The sequence below is a fragment of the Fusarium falciforme genome, chromosome 3 (genome assembly GCF_026873545.1).
Source record: "Fusarium falciforme chromosome 3, complete sequence".
In the NCBI taxonomy this organism is placed as follows: Eukaryota; Fungi; Ascomycota; class Sordariomycetes; order Hypocreales; family Nectriaceae; genus Fusarium; species Fusarium falciforme.
The window spans coordinates 3738336-3752701 of record NC_070546.1 but is presented as its reverse complement, the minus strand read 5'-3'; the positions used below and the strand labels follow the sequence as shown (position 1 = coordinate 3752701).

Sequence of the window (14366 nt, the reverse complement as noted above, 5' to 3'; positions counted from 1 at the left end):
ACCCACCTGACACCGTTTACAAACTCGCCGTTTTCTGAGCAAACGGTAGTCACCTGATCTCTTTCACAGTTGTACCAGCCATGTACCCCAACACCGCAGTTTCACGGCCATTTGCAGAGAGGCCTAATAAAGCTCAGAGGTTCAACTCCTCTCAGCGGAACAGGACATGGAAAGCTGTGAGATGATCACACAAGACATCACAATGCAAGGCACGATCGAATTAAAATAATACACGGCCTTAGAGGCCAGTTCATTGCATTTTGGCTCAATGCTCGCTCTATAGCAAAGGCCGTTTCCTGTCTAAAAAAAAACCAGCGCGCTCTGCGCATGTGGTCGCTCTTCGATATGACAATCCGAATCAAACAAAGAAAAGAGTCTAGCCTCATCTAAGAACGAGACCAGGGACTTTCAGGGCCATGCGATGCATAACTCTCTCCACTAATGCCCAAAACCCAAAAACCGTCTGGTCTGTACCAAGGATACGTCTACACTGCAATTAAGCTCCAGCTTTGTGAGGCCATGCGATCAACCGACTTCGTGCCGCCAACAGCTCTCCTTGAGCTCAAGGTGACATGAGCTTTTCCTTTGACGTTTGCCATCAAGCGTCGTGCCTGAGACATGGAAGAGCTTCCTCCTTTCGTTGAGAGAGTCTTCTGGTCCACAGGTCCCATCTCAACAGATGAGAAACAGAACCAGGCTGCGAGTGCGGCCACTATCATGACGACGGACATAAATGTCGTCAGGGATGACGGCTGCAGTAGTGACGCCAGAGCAGTCGAGACAGGAGCAATGCCCAAGAACGCAGAAGAAAGCCGAGAGCTCTCCTCTTTCTCACCGACCGCAAGTTGGGCGCGGGGTGTCTGGGGCTTGACTCGTGTCATGGAAGCAGCGGGGGCCGACTCTCGCTCAACATTCGCACCTGTAAATGGTGCTAGCTCCAGAACATCACGCCTCCTATTTTGCTGAACAGGAGAACCAGAGTTCAGAGCATTCGAGCGAGTGATGCTGACATCCTCAGCATGTTGATGCTCCGTCATGACATGACAAGACGAGGTGTCGCTGGGTTGTGCTGCGACGTCTTCACGACGATCACGTTGTTGATCACCGCGATCTGAGTGATCATAGTAGTCAGAGTAGCCATCGGCCGGCTGGCCCAGGTTGCTCGTGCCAATGGCACCAGGTCGCGAGGCGTTCGCAAATGTGGTCACCTTCCAAGAAGTTAGTCGCTGCAGTAGGATCAGAAACGGCTCTGCACGTACACTCCGGAGAGAATCTCCCGTGGGATCAACAATGCTGTTGTGACTAATTGCCACCTTTTGACAAATTAGTCGCTGTTCCATCAAGGCATTCATTGAGATACGTACGTTGCTCTCCGCAGGTGACATCGCTCCAGCAGAAGATTGAAGGTCGGTTGTGTAGGCCGACGAGACAGGAGTCTCTGAAGGTTGGAAGTCGGTTGTGTAGGCCGACGAGGCAGAAGTCTCAAGCGAGCTCACGCTGTGACTCAGAATGTCCGAGTCGAAGCTAGATGAGGGACTCGAGCTGTATCGCTCAAGGCCAACACCAGGATCGCGATACGTCCTATCTAGGACAATGTCGCCATCACCAAAGAGCTCCTGAGGTGTGGCCCAGGCAGGTGCAGATTGGGCACCAAGGTCACCACTTAGATAACCGCCACTGCTCTCTGAGCCACCCGAGGGCTCGATTGGTGGTCGTGGGTTCGGCGCTGGGGACCTAGGTTGACTAACCGACTGCTTGGAGAGTTCGATCGGGACCATACGCTCGTCTTCCGAGAATGATGACTCGGGAGAGAACAGGTTGAAATCAACATAGTCGTGAGTCGATTCTGTCTGGTTGAAAGGTAGATCCACCGATGGAACGGTAGCCACCGCATTGCCCGTATTGTACGGGCCAAGCTGGTCTTGTGTTGATGTCGGTGTCACAGGCTTTGTGGAGTACGCCGACACAGAGGAAGATTGAGGAGAGAAGTATCCCTCTGGGTCGTTGAAGAAGTCGTAGTCGTCGACAGGAGGGTACTCGAGGAAGTCCTCCCAAGCCACGTTCTCGGCTGGTACTATACCAAGCAGGTTGTCGAGTTCTGGAGTTGAAAGAGCCTGCACGTCTGGGAATCCTATAGAAGCAGAGAAATCAGGCTGAGCAGCGACAGGAGATGTCCGGGCTTCCCGAGCAGGAGTCTTTGTCTTCTTGGTGACCTTGGACGCAGGCTGGGCCTGGCTCTGGGTGACTCCACGCTTCTTGTGGCTGGGGTCGCAGCGGATCTTCTTCCGCCGACAGCTGTCGCAAGCCTTGATGATTCTCATGAGGTGAGCGTGGTCTCGCTGCTCCTTGGTCTTGGAACCTCGAGAAGCAGAGTTCGTCACATCGCGGCCGTCCCTCGTCATGATCTTCATTCCAGGCAGATGAGAGAAGTCGGTGGTCTGGTGCCGCGAAGCAGCCTTGGGAGACTGGCGTCGCGAGGGGGCAGCAGCAGCGTTGACCTGGCTCCAGTCCCAGTTGGACATAACAGGGCTAGCGTTGAAGGAAGAACCGTAACCAGAGTCCTGAAGAGGGCTGGCAGTAGCAGGAGACACAGCGGGGGTAGCCATAGAGTAGACGGGATAGAACTTGAAGGTCTGACCGGTCAGGTGGGCGTACTCAAGGAAGTCGAGAGAGATGGAAGCGCGCTTCTCCTGGACAGAAGCGGGACCGGGGATGTAAGCGTTCACCAGCTCATCGAGCTCGCGGCTTCCGACAGCAGGGAAGAACTGGAGCTGAGAACCGAGGGTGGGCTGGAAGACGGAGAAGCCCTGGGGGAGAGCGTTCGAATTGGCCATGATAAACTGATTACCGTGCAATCCGACTTGATAAGGTTGAATTGTTTAAACGAACGACGGATATTTGGAGCTGCGGTGCGCTCCAAATCCGTGCTTGAAAAAGTGGTGAGTGGGAAAGTCGATGCGCGACTGAATGCGACTCTGTTAGACCAACGGCACCATGTGTGACAAGTCGGAGGGATGCTTACGCCGACTTGCTTACCCTCACGTGAGGTGCTGTATTAGTCCGGCGATAAGAGCTGGAACGCCGAAGGTTGCGATATCTTTTCGATGCCAACAGCAGCAAGGCTGTGCCACTAGAGATGCGCGGGATCTTTGAGCGGCGAAGCGGGCCACGCTGAGCTGGGGAAGGATGTGGGAATAGGCGAAGCCTCGACAAACGTAACTGGTCGCCAGCTTCGTACGATGTCCTTGTCTCAAAGTATGAGCAAGTGGTGAAGGCTTGAGGGGAGCCTAGGGATGGGGGGAAGTCGTGATACTAGTAACGAAAGGGGGGAGAGTAGAAGAAAAAGCCTGAGGCCGCTTGGAGGGCGTCGTCCAAGGTATTTCACTGCCTGGTCTGAAGCTGAACTTGCCTGGGGATTCGCTCAAAGCATGGCGCAGCAGGTGGAGGAGATTGAGTCTTTCGGCGTGCTCGATTAGGCATGGCGTCGCGAGGCAGAGTGACCCATCCTGGCCAATCATGGCGTCCAAATCTCTGGAGATCTGCCTCACTCGGAACGCCCATTGGTCTGCCTGGCCCACCACCTGCACCACCCGAGCTCTGACTTCGGCGAGAAAATAGCGCCTCCATTGGTCAATGCGTGGAGTCCTGCATGTGAGGATGACTCAACTCTGGCAACCCCAGGTTTGAGAGTCGTTCGACCTATGGTCCGCCATTCCAGATATGTGGCCATGCCCGTCGGAGGCCGCGGCATGGCTTAGCAGCCCTCGTATTTGAGTCTTCAAGATCTCATCTCTATTGTGAGAATAGCCAGATCATTGTATCTCCAGAAGAGACACCTGTATGCTGCTCGAGACTTTACATGTTCTTACTGTGAAACTCTGCGCCATGTGGTAGAAGGTTTTTGAGGGAAATGTCATAGAATCGTGAGTCAACCACATTCAACTGTGGCCGCGTCCATCATTTGTAGATAGCAAGTCGCAGATCGTCCCAGATCAGGGAGACCAGACGGCACCACTGTTCTGGCATGCTGTAGACGGCTCTATTGGCCATAGCAAGGCCAACAGAAGCTCGTTCATGGGAAGCCCGTCCACGTTGACCAAAGAAATGAGAGGGGACATCAAGACCACTTATATATTGCACCAGGAACCACCAACATCAATGCCCAGACACATCTCATTAGGCATTACCAAGCAAATGGGTCTACTCCCAGGATCCACACGCCTCTGCCGTCCATTGAACGCCCTCCGAACTTCAACACCCCAATCCCCCCAACATTGCCCGCCGATGAACCATGCCGGAGAACAGGACATGGGTCATGGTGGGGGCTCAACACCATCTTGCGCAGTTACTCATTATGAGTATGTATGGCTCGTCCGTTTCGAGAACGAGGTATGGCGCACCAGGCGCTCTGACATTGCCCATCTCGACTATCCCCGAGTAACCCGCGAACCCTGTGTTAGTGACCGGTCTCAATCAGGCTTAACCACCGAGTACCATTGTAGAGTTTGCATCAAACTTAGACAGGTTTGCACCGAGGTGACTGTGACGGCGAAGCGCAGACTCCATACCCATAGATCCACTGCTCCTGTTTCTCGCTTTCCACATTTCCACACTTGCAGCAGTACTGTTGTTTGTCGTTCCATTGATCACACTGCCTGCATCTAAACCAGATAGGGGGTTCGTAGAGCTCCACGGGGTGGTGTATCTTGAAGAAGTGATCCATTAATTCTGTCGGGGTCGTGAACTTGTGCGTGCAGGGCTTCGCCATGACCGGCATGACCCCAGCATGTTGGTCATTCCAGAACAGGCATTGCCAAGTGGTTGTCTTGGTGGGTGTGCAAGCCAAGTCTCTCCCAATGGCCACGATGGAGAAGCTGCGCATCAGTTGAGGTATCCCAATAGGTTCAGCATCCAGGGCTGAGTTATCCAGGGTCAGCGGAACAAGAGTTGGGCCAAGGGGGGTATCTGTTGATACAGACGGCAGCAACCCTGCAAGATGGAGGTCTACCAGAGAACCCGGTGGATCTAATGTATCCGAGTTGGTTAGGCCCAAGAGGTCGGTGCTTCGCGCAAGATCACCCATCTCGCCAAAGCAATCCTGGTGTATCCTCCCGAGCATCGCCGAATGGGAACCCCTCTTCGACCGCAGGTACGAAGCCTCGAAATCACGTAGATCCCAATGTTTGCACTATGGACGAGCTTGAGCAAAACATCCTGGTCAACAACACTCGACTACATACCGCAACTTTTCGAGAACGGCAGGGTGGACAAGCACCAAGCCGTCGCATGAAGGCAGTTTTCTCCCTCTTTGTCTTTGAGAGAGGACCGCGGCGACGAGGCTTCTTTCCGTGGTCCGAGTCCTCGGGTCCTGAATGGCTAGAAACAGAAGATCTGTCGCTGTTTCCTGGAGATGGTCCTTCAGGCTGAAGATGGTCTTTGATGTCATCACCTGGAGGGTGCTGCACAGGTTTCTGCCAGTCTTCCAGCTCCCGCCACCGGTCATATAGACTTTGGAGTTCCTCTGTCCTATAAGGTTTGGTCGGGCTGGGGCGACGACTGTTTCCAGAGATGTGCTGGATCCTGGAGTATCCTCGCATCGGCTGTTGATAGGGAATGCGAATGAGGTTGCTAGTCTCTCGGTTCATCCAGAAAGCCATATCTTTGGGTTGATCAGAACAGCGTTTCGCGAAATACCGTGGGGGGAGTCAAGGTGCCAGGTCAGTTGTTGGAACGGGAGGAGGATGGGGTTGAACCGCATAAAAAGCATCTCCTAGGAAAGTCGGCTGTTCAAGAAGCACAAGGCATAATGCCCGATGAGCGCCTTCGTCTGCGATAGGGCTTCCGGAGCCTCATTGTGATGGATGTTGGCTGAAACTTCAGGCAAACGGTTCGCGGACCACTACTCCCCGCCATGACCTGTATAGCAAACGGATTGGCAGCTGTTGATAGCGACCGCGAAAATTCATGGTTTTCAATGGCGAAAACGTCTTTTCGAAATGAAAACGATTGAACAATCGGTGCGCTCATATCGGTTCACGTCCACAGGTGGCAGGAGATGTCTTTCGCTCCAATTCACCGTCGGGATGTTGATCGCGAAGGTCTTGTCATGCCCAGCAAGTCTTCTGCATGTCTACTCCACGCGCCACCGTTCGCCCTAGAGAACCCGGGCAGTGCTGGCTGGGCTGCATTACTTCCAGAAGGCATCCGTTTGGTGGCAGGAGCCTGGGCAGCGGTGACGATGCGGGTTGGTACAGCTGGGTCCAATCGAACCATGGGTTGGGGTGGCAGCCCAGCTGCATCTTCCTTCCTTGCTGCTTTTTTGCCTCGGGTTGCTGGATTGATGAGGCGTGGTGGTTGTTTGCCTTGTGACTTGTCGCTCACTCTGTGTTGCACTTCAGACTGCGCCACGCTTTTAACGGTGGTTGATTGGGGTGTCAGGTCCTGGGCCCCGTTCATGTGCAACTGTGTCACTTGCGCATCGCCCGTTTGTTCAGTCTTTTCAGCCTCCGTTTGCCCAAAGGGCCCGTTTGACATCGTCGTGAAAACTGTCGGTGGGAAGTCATCTGTAGGCAGCGTGAAACCAATAATTTCCTTGCTCTTGATGCTTTTTCGCGCCATCTTTGTGATTCGAGGACCCGACTTGGGCTTTGAGTCAGGTTTTGGGTCGGGATCGCCGTCAGCCATACCATCATGCGGTGAAGATGGAGTGTCAACTGTGATGGCTTCCTCCCCATCACTCGACACGGGTTGGGCAGGTTTGGGCCTGCTGCGACGAGTAGGATTCGTTCGTCGCCGCATGGGAGGCGGTGACAGGTCGTCCTCGGGGCTGTTGACCGATGCAGCATCACTATTGTGTGCTGCTTCATCTGCATCTTCGTCCAACATGCGTGACTCTTCCTCCGGGCTCGGCGCCACGACGCCAGGGTGGTTATTGCCGTTCGATAAGTCGTCAGGGTCTGGGGTATCGGCATGCGATATATCTGAAGACATCGAGCTTCGCCGGCTACCTGCGTCGCCCGACAAATTGTGGTGCATGACACGACTGTGTGCAACACTAGGCTCCTCATTGACAGAGGCTGAAGGGGGATCGATTGGTGGTCTCCTCTGCGCTTCGATAGTCGTCTCTGCTGCAGGGCGCATGCGGGTTCTCGCGACGCGGTCTCGATCTTTCTTTTCAGATACCATTAGCAGGCCTCGCCGTTGTCTTGACCTGATTCGTAGTTCTGTTCTTGGTTCTTTGGCCGGCCCAGGGAGATCATCCGCGTGATTGCGGGGAGCTGCAGCCGTCTCTGCACTCAAAGCTCGTTTTGTACCCCGGACACCTGAAGCCTTGTTCGTTGACTCTTTCGTTGATGGTTTAGATGTTATGCGTTCGGCTCGTGTTAGAGCCATGTTAGGAAGGGGTCCTTTTTCAGGTCCATCGTCACCGTGAGTGCGGTTCTGGGCTGAAAAAGCCGCATCCGTTTCAGAATCCCGTGGTGGTGGTGATGGTGATCTCGATGGTTGCGCCAGAACATCGTGACGTGAAGAGTTCTCTTCGCTTTGTTGAAGCCAGCTTTCAAATGCTTCGTCCTGGGCCGTAACTGGCTCCACGGAATCTTGAGCTGGCTCTGAAGCCCTTGCATCCTTTGGTGGTGGTGAAGGGGACCCTGGTGGTTGCCTCGAACGCTGTTTCCGGTTGTGCTCATTGGCTGGGGGCTCGACAGCCTGGCTTTCGCGGTTCTTGGGCTGGGCGGGCGCGGGAGCTGGAACAGAGTCCACCGCATCCTTCGGTGGTAAGGGGCGGGACCTCGATGCTTGAGCCGGGCCCTTGTGGCCTTGGTGGCTGGCCTCTTTTTGTCTTGGCCGGTCGTGGTTGAAGTTTTGTTCGTTCCCTGCCAACAACTCTCTGAGGGATGCCCGTTGAGGGAGCGTGCGACGACCTATCTGACGGGGGGCAGGATTGGCGTCCGCTTTCGCTAGGTTGTCTGGAGGGGGCGGCGATTTGGAGCTTCTGCGATCACGGTCGACTGCGCCCGGTGGCCTTGGCCTGGCGGTGATTTGTGCAGCCTTGGAGGCTTCGTTCGTCCTCTCTCGGAGGGCTTGACTTTGAACTGAAGGCGCTGAGGATGTGTAGGGCGTGAGTGTCAAAGTCGCCCCAAAAAGGCTACGAGCATGCCCCAACTTATTCGGGGGTGACTCCTGACGCCTCCTTCTTTTTGATGGCCGCGCATCCTCGGAAGGCGAATCCTGCTGCTGGCCAGGGCTGGTGGCCATTTTGCGAGCCTCGTACGGCGAGTGAGGAGAGATGACTGCTCTCCCAATCCTCGAGGCTCCCCCAACAAGGTCTGTAAGCGGGCGATGGCGAAGCTGAAAGTGAGAAGACTGATCATTTCTCGGGGTACGAGTTGAGGCGGCAGTTGATCCGGGAGTCCGAGTACCAGCATTCGCACGGCGTCTTTCAACATCTTTTGCTCGCTTGTCCAATAGGTCCGTCAAATCCTGCTCTCTCTGCCCAGTGCGGTCCGAGACTTGCACAATGGCAGCGCCCCGATCCAGCTCGAACTCGTCGCCCTCGTCCAGGTCCCCTCCTTCCTGCCAGTGAGCATCTCCGATGAAGTGGCCGCGGTCATCGTAGACCATGATGCGTTTGTTGAAAGTGTGGTACTTGAGGACGCCATCTTGCCATCGTTTTTGCTTTCGCTTTAGGTCATGGGTGAAGAGGCAAATGAAGTCCACCACGAGAGCCGACGTCGTTCCCGAATTTGAAGTCATGACCAGGGAGGATGACCTAGCCATAGCGTGGATGCGTCAAAAAAGAATATACTTGTTGCATTTCGAAAATAGGACAAGGAATCCTACGATCCGAAAGGCCGTACAAGCAGACGGGGGCCTCAAAGGTCCTTTGCGATTGAACTAACACAACAAGTTCAAGGAGGGACACGCTGGTCCGCACCTCTCAGGCACTTGACGCGACGCCAGATCACGTGGTCGACATCACTCCACTTTAACCAGGCTCCCCTCCAGGGCGGCTTCTGCCTGGCAGGGCCTGTGCAGCTACCTACCCTAGGCCGGATGGACGAGGAGACAATTCCAAGCTTTTTTACCCTGGAAGTTAGGATGGATATTATGAGAAGCCTCCAAGTTATGAAAGCCCTCTAGAAATATCTTGTAGGCTTCGGAGGGCTCTGGAAGGCCGTTTTATGTTCATATTTGCGCTCCTGGAACGGTGGAGCAGCCAGAACTTCCAGAATAGCGGCTCATCGGCGATGGATCTCCCAAATGACCTCGATCCCGCGCTTTGTGTATTTAAACTTCCATCGTGCATTAGCCTAGCCGTATAGAAGACAACCGTTTTCTATACATGGCGTATTAATGGCAGGGGAATGGCAGGGTTGTCACACGGACCTTGGTGGATGAAAATTGGTTGGTGATCACGTACAGAGCTGGATAGCCGTGTATATGTAGAGGACAAAGGAACTTGGTATTCTATGGGTATCAATGGATGTCTTTTAAAAGACGTGTGTGGTACCTAATTGTACCCAATGCAACTTGAATAACACGCTGATATGCCGTCCCGTCCATGATGGCAAGCTATTATCTGAGGCCTGCTTTCAACCAACGCCATGAATGGATTAATGCCAAATTTGAGAACCTTCACAAAATTCTTCCACAGTCTGCTCCTTTGTTCTCCCCTTCAAAAGTCTAGGAAATCCTGTGTAAAATGCTTCGAGAGTGTCAATGAACTCCAAAAAACACAGCCCGAAGCAGGGTACTGCCCCTTAGCGGGACATGTAATCACCATCACCAAGTGATTCAAGGTCCATTGGCGTCACCGGTCCTGGACTACCGAGGGGAGCCAGCCTAGGAGATCGGGGCTTGAGCGGAGCAGGCGCAATGAACCGCGACTCTCGAAGAGGGAGAGAGCTCAGCGAGACACCGGCATCAAGTTTGTGATCGGACTTGGCCGAGCTGCTAATGAGCTCGTTGGCAGCCATGCTGGCTTGAGCAATCATGTCCCGCTGGTATTGTTGCAACTTGCGACGGAGTTCCGTCTCATGCATTGACTGGTTGGTCGTGCGGGGAGTTGCATGAGAATCGGGCCCGATGTCAGACGAGAGTGTGCCTGTCAAACTAGGACGCAGGTTTGTCTGACTGCCGTTCCTGTTCTCATAGTTGGAAGGATAGTACTTCCCCATAGGCAGGGGGCTATCATGGAAGCCGGGAGCCAGGTAAGAGGCAACAGGCGTGTTCGATTGAATCATGGAGGCGTTCTGGGCGGGGTGTGAGGTTGGACGGTCGGCGTAGACTGGTCCCGACTCTGAGATAAGGCGGCTCATTCTGGTGTCTGGGTGATGCTGAAATGGGTGTGGGCGATGTATGCGGCTGTTGGGGTCTTCGTGAAGTGGGAAATAACCTCTGCATTCAACTGGTTAGAAGTTGTTCTGGCCAACAGGCTTGCTAGACTTACCCAGGAAGATCACCTCGTGCTGAGAGAGGCTCGGGTGGAGTGCGCGCGGGAGCAGTGCTGAAGCGCTTGAGTTGCGGCAGCTCAATGGCTATGGGTCGAGCACGGCTGCGACTGCGTGGAGTAGAAGATCCAGATGGGGTGCCAGGGATCGATCGATCATTATCATCTGGGGTGAGGATGGATGTGAATATAAGAACTTGGACAAGACGAATTGATGATGAAAGGCCAAGAGGGGCTAGTGACGGAGAGGATGAAAAACAGGAAAATGAGGCATATGATGGGATATAAGAGGCTTTATTAGGGCAGAGCCATAACCAACATCCATGACAGGGCGAGCGTCACTTAAACGGCCGGCCTCGGGAAGATGGGGCCGCTACCCCGCGATGACTGGAGTCTTGGGTGTGGGGGAGAGGCACGAGTAGCGCGATGCACGACAATCTGCCCGGACCTGGTTGACCGGGAGGCACGGCCCGAAAGAGGTTGGGAAACGTGTTGCGAGAGGGGTAAAAAAGCGAAGGCTGAGGATGATGGGAGTGGTAGGACGTGAGAGAAAACAATTGCCAAAATGAGCGAGCAACAGGCGTTTGAAGGAGATATGGCAAATCGAAATGGGCATGGGAATCTCAACAATGGGGGTGCGGGAGGCTCCCGAGACCTCTCATCCGGCCCCGCGCTGTGCGCCAGTCATTTCCAAATGGCACCATTGGCTGCTCTGAGACCGGAGGTTGCGCTGACGGACATGTGGATGCATCGCAGCGTGGGACTCAGCGTGGCGGCGGCTCTTAATTGCTGGAGGCTCCTCAATCAACCCCATCCTCGTACATGTCGCATTGGCCGCGAGTTGGGTAATGGTGTACAGTGTGCAGTTTGTGCCATGTGTCAAGGGTTTCTTGGTTCCTCTGAGGGTGCTTTTGTGGCGTTGCACCGGGTTGGTGAAGAATTGGCGCCGTGTCTCTGGTTTCGGAGGTTTTTGTGACGACCCTGGGGCCAGCGGCTGTCCGTCTTCGGATTTGTCACTCGAGCATGGTCCTCGATGATCATGTTGATAGGAGGGATACTTGAGCACTCACTCAAGAGCAGGTGATGGGAGATCAATGGGGAGAGGTGGGGCACATGGGCAATCATGGGATGGGCGGAACACCCAAACAAGGCCATCCGCAGTCTTTCATTCCAGAAGTGTGGAGGGCTCACCTTGAAAACGGGCATTATAGGCACGGATATCGTCTCCGTCGATGTATCCCTCTCGGCCGAGGGCAGATCTCGAGTGCGGGAACGTCGGGGTGTTGCGTCCGGACAGTACCAGGTCGCCGAGATCGTCAGATCGTGGGCTGTTGGGAGAGGAGGTGATGGAAAGGTCGGAGTTGGTTGACATGGTACGCCCAGGCATCGAGGGTCGCAGCCTGGGCGACAGGTAAGGGGACTTGATGGAACGGGCGAGGCTGGCCATGGTGTCGTCGTCGTTTGTCGATGTCTGAGGCTTGTATCTCTGATGAGGTGCTGCCTGGCTGATTAAACAGCCCGAGTCGTGGATCAAGCGCCAGCGTCGTTGCATGAATGAAGGGAGCGGGTTGTTCGAGACGAAGAGGAAGACCGGGTGGACAGGAATGAAGCTGAGGAGGGTAGGGCGGCACTCGGAGGCTGATTATGTGCAGTGAGGGGCAGCTCCTGTCGCAGATGAATGGATGGCGAAGCGAAGCGCAGCGCAGCGACTTTGTATCAAGGAGAGGCCGCGGAGTCGCGTGCGATAAGTCAGATGGCGACTGGAATTGCCAAGAAGAGCTGGATAAGCAGACGAAGAGAGGTAGACGCCCGAAGAGTGAATTGGTGAGAGAGGGAACAGAGGTGCTAAGAAGAGAAATATTGAAGGGGTTCGAAACGGTTTTGTTAATAACCCGGCGTCAACTTAGGACTCTCTGTCAGGACTGATCTTCCCGTTCCATCCCATCCTCCAAAAAGTGGGAATCTTGGACAGCCTCCGCTAATGATATCGGGGGGAACCAGGACGAAGCACGAAGGTACCCGACGGGACGGGGGTGAGATTGTCAAGGGCAGGGGAGCGAGGTGGACCTCTGCGGCGGGTTTCTTTGACCTTTTGGATGCTCGGGGCCCGCTTTTAGGTACCACGTCAGGCTCGCAACTTGATGGAGGGGGGTTTGGCATGTAGCTTTGTATGCTCGTGGGGGGTTTATCCTGGCGAATAACGACAGATCTGTACCTTGCCTCGTGCGTCGTATCTGTACAGTTGGCGAGCAGATACCTGCGGGACGACCCTGCAGGCTCCCACTGCGACCAACAGCAAACAAAATGACCGGCCTTTGTTGAGAGTCGGCGAGATACAGGATGATTGTCGAGACGAGACTCAGAGAGAGACATTCGACTGCGAATCAAAATAGACAAATGAAGGCTCAGCAGAAGGAATACGAGTCAACCAAATGACTCTACTGCTTGCTAGTGCTATTCGTGAGAGCACCCGACCCTTCAAGATAATCCTCCACAGGGCCAGTGGTGTCAGACCCTCAATGACGATGTCTGCGGTTAATTGTCCGGCTCCGCGGTCGCCTCTGTGCCTTGATGCTATCGTCATGTGGAGCGAAAAGACAAAGGCCATCACACAAAAACCCATCCAAGGCTAAGAAAAATCGAGAAAAAATTATGCTAAAAGAAAAAAAAAAGTGGCAGGCCCCTCTGTGGATGCAAGCAAGCCTGCCTCGTTCTCGTTTTGCTGAGGAATTCTCATTCTAAGAAATTCGTAATCTCAGCTTTTCGTATCGCCTCTTTTTTTTAGACCACAACTTCCCACAAAGAGTGCTTCTGACAAAACCCAACATGGGCGGTCAAGGTCTCGACTCTTCTCATTAGCACCACGTGCATTCTCTCGTGGTTCTAACTTATGCTTCCAAAGGTGATGATCAGCATGAGAAACTCTGGCCAACACGCCTGTGTCCCTCTCCGCCGGAATGAATATCTTGGCCCTGGCACCGAAAACAAACGGGATTTAACAGCAATCCACTCTCTGGTCCGTCCGCCGGTATCTGATCGACGTCATGGCGTCGACAAGGACAATAGGACCCACATCGCTTCCTCGCAAGCACGGCTCCTTTTGTTGCCAATGGAGAGTCGTCGTCCTCTCAGGCCCTCGTCGGGCACAAGATGCCACTGATGGAACAAGGCTACCAAGGCCGGACTGGTAAGGCCAGCCAGTCAAGGACCCGGACCCTTGAAAGGACCCTTCTCCCTCGCTTCAAATCCGTCATCGTCACCTTCCCACTCAGAGTCTTGGTTTGGGGGCAAACTTGTCCGTGATCGACATTGCCCCCTCTGACTCTCCCCTTCGAATGTCACACACTGCGCCTCGGTGGTGCGATATCGACGTCGGTCTGCATTGCCCTCTATTTGTCTCACATTTTACGCGCGCGGGGCAGATCACAGTATCACGGTTCTTTGCCTTGAACGGCGCTTGTGTGACCGTTTGCTCTGCGGTACGCCGTGATAGATAACAAACGGCCGTGATGATTTCACAAACAGCGAGTAACAATGACCTTCAACCGATGACTGGTTGCACAGGTTTCATCACAACGGGCCGGTCGACTCTGGACACCACCTTGGCAAACTGTTGGTTAACCTTGACGGGAGGCTGCCGCGGGAGGTTGCCGTAGTCAACTGCAACATGCTCAATTCGGTAGATAACTGTGCGATTAAGTTTGATACAAGTAAACCAGGAATATAACAAGTCTCGCTCGTTGTACGGGTAAATGAAATAGGGCGAACGAGGGTATTGATTCCAAGCCAGTGGTTGAACGGTCCAGCAGCCCGCCGGCGGGCTTCCAAAGTAGCCGTCGTCATGAGTTGTCCTGCTCATCACGTCACAACCTGCCATTATATCGATGTCGGTTCCATCATTCCTCCTCTTGAAAGC

General features: G+C 54.2%; 4 protein-coding genes across 4 annotated transcripts; all 4 read right to left on the bottom strand.

The window, feature by feature from the left end:
• Window positions 1-485: 485 nt before the first annotated feature.
• NCS54_00442500 (Hypothetical protein) lies at window positions 486-2834 on the bottom strand (the record flags this gene model as incomplete). Its single annotated transcript, XM_053149963.1, has 3 exons — window positions 486-1208; window positions 1260-1313; window positions 1365-2834. 3 exons carry the CDS (start codon window positions 2832-2834, stop codon window positions 486-488), a joined length of 2247 nt encoding a protein of 748 aa, XP_053005938.1.
• A 1682-nt stretch (window positions 2835-4516) lies between these two features.
• On the bottom strand, window positions 4517-5657 carry NCS54_00442400 (DUF2439 domain-containing protein; the record flags this gene model as incomplete). The annotated part of the gene is made up of 2 exons (XM_053149962.1): window positions 4517-5188; window positions 5241-5657. 2 exons carry the CDS (start codon window positions 5655-5657, stop codon window positions 4517-4519), a joined length of 1089 nt encoding a protein of 362 aa, XP_053005937.1.
• Window positions 5658-6072: 415 nt separating this feature from the next.
• Window positions 6073-8754, bottom strand: NCS54_00442300 (DUF2439 domain-containing protein; the record flags this gene model as incomplete). Its single annotated transcript, XM_053149961.1, has 1 exon — window positions 6073-8754. One exon carries the CDS (start codon window positions 8752-8754, stop codon window positions 6073-6075), a length of 2682 nt encoding a protein of 893 aa, XP_053005936.1.
• Window positions 8755-9761: 1007 nt separating this feature from the next.
• Window positions 9762-12002, bottom strand: NCS54_00442200 (Hypothetical protein; the record flags this gene model as incomplete). Its single annotated transcript, XM_053149960.1, has 3 exons — window positions 9762-10398; window positions 10451-10616; window positions 11642-12002. The coding sequence occupies 3 exons, from the start codon at window positions 12000-12002 to the stop codon at window positions 9762-9764; spliced, it is 1164 nt and encodes a 387-aa protein (XP_053005935.1).
• Between the last annotated feature and the right edge of the window lie 2364 nt (window positions 12003-14366).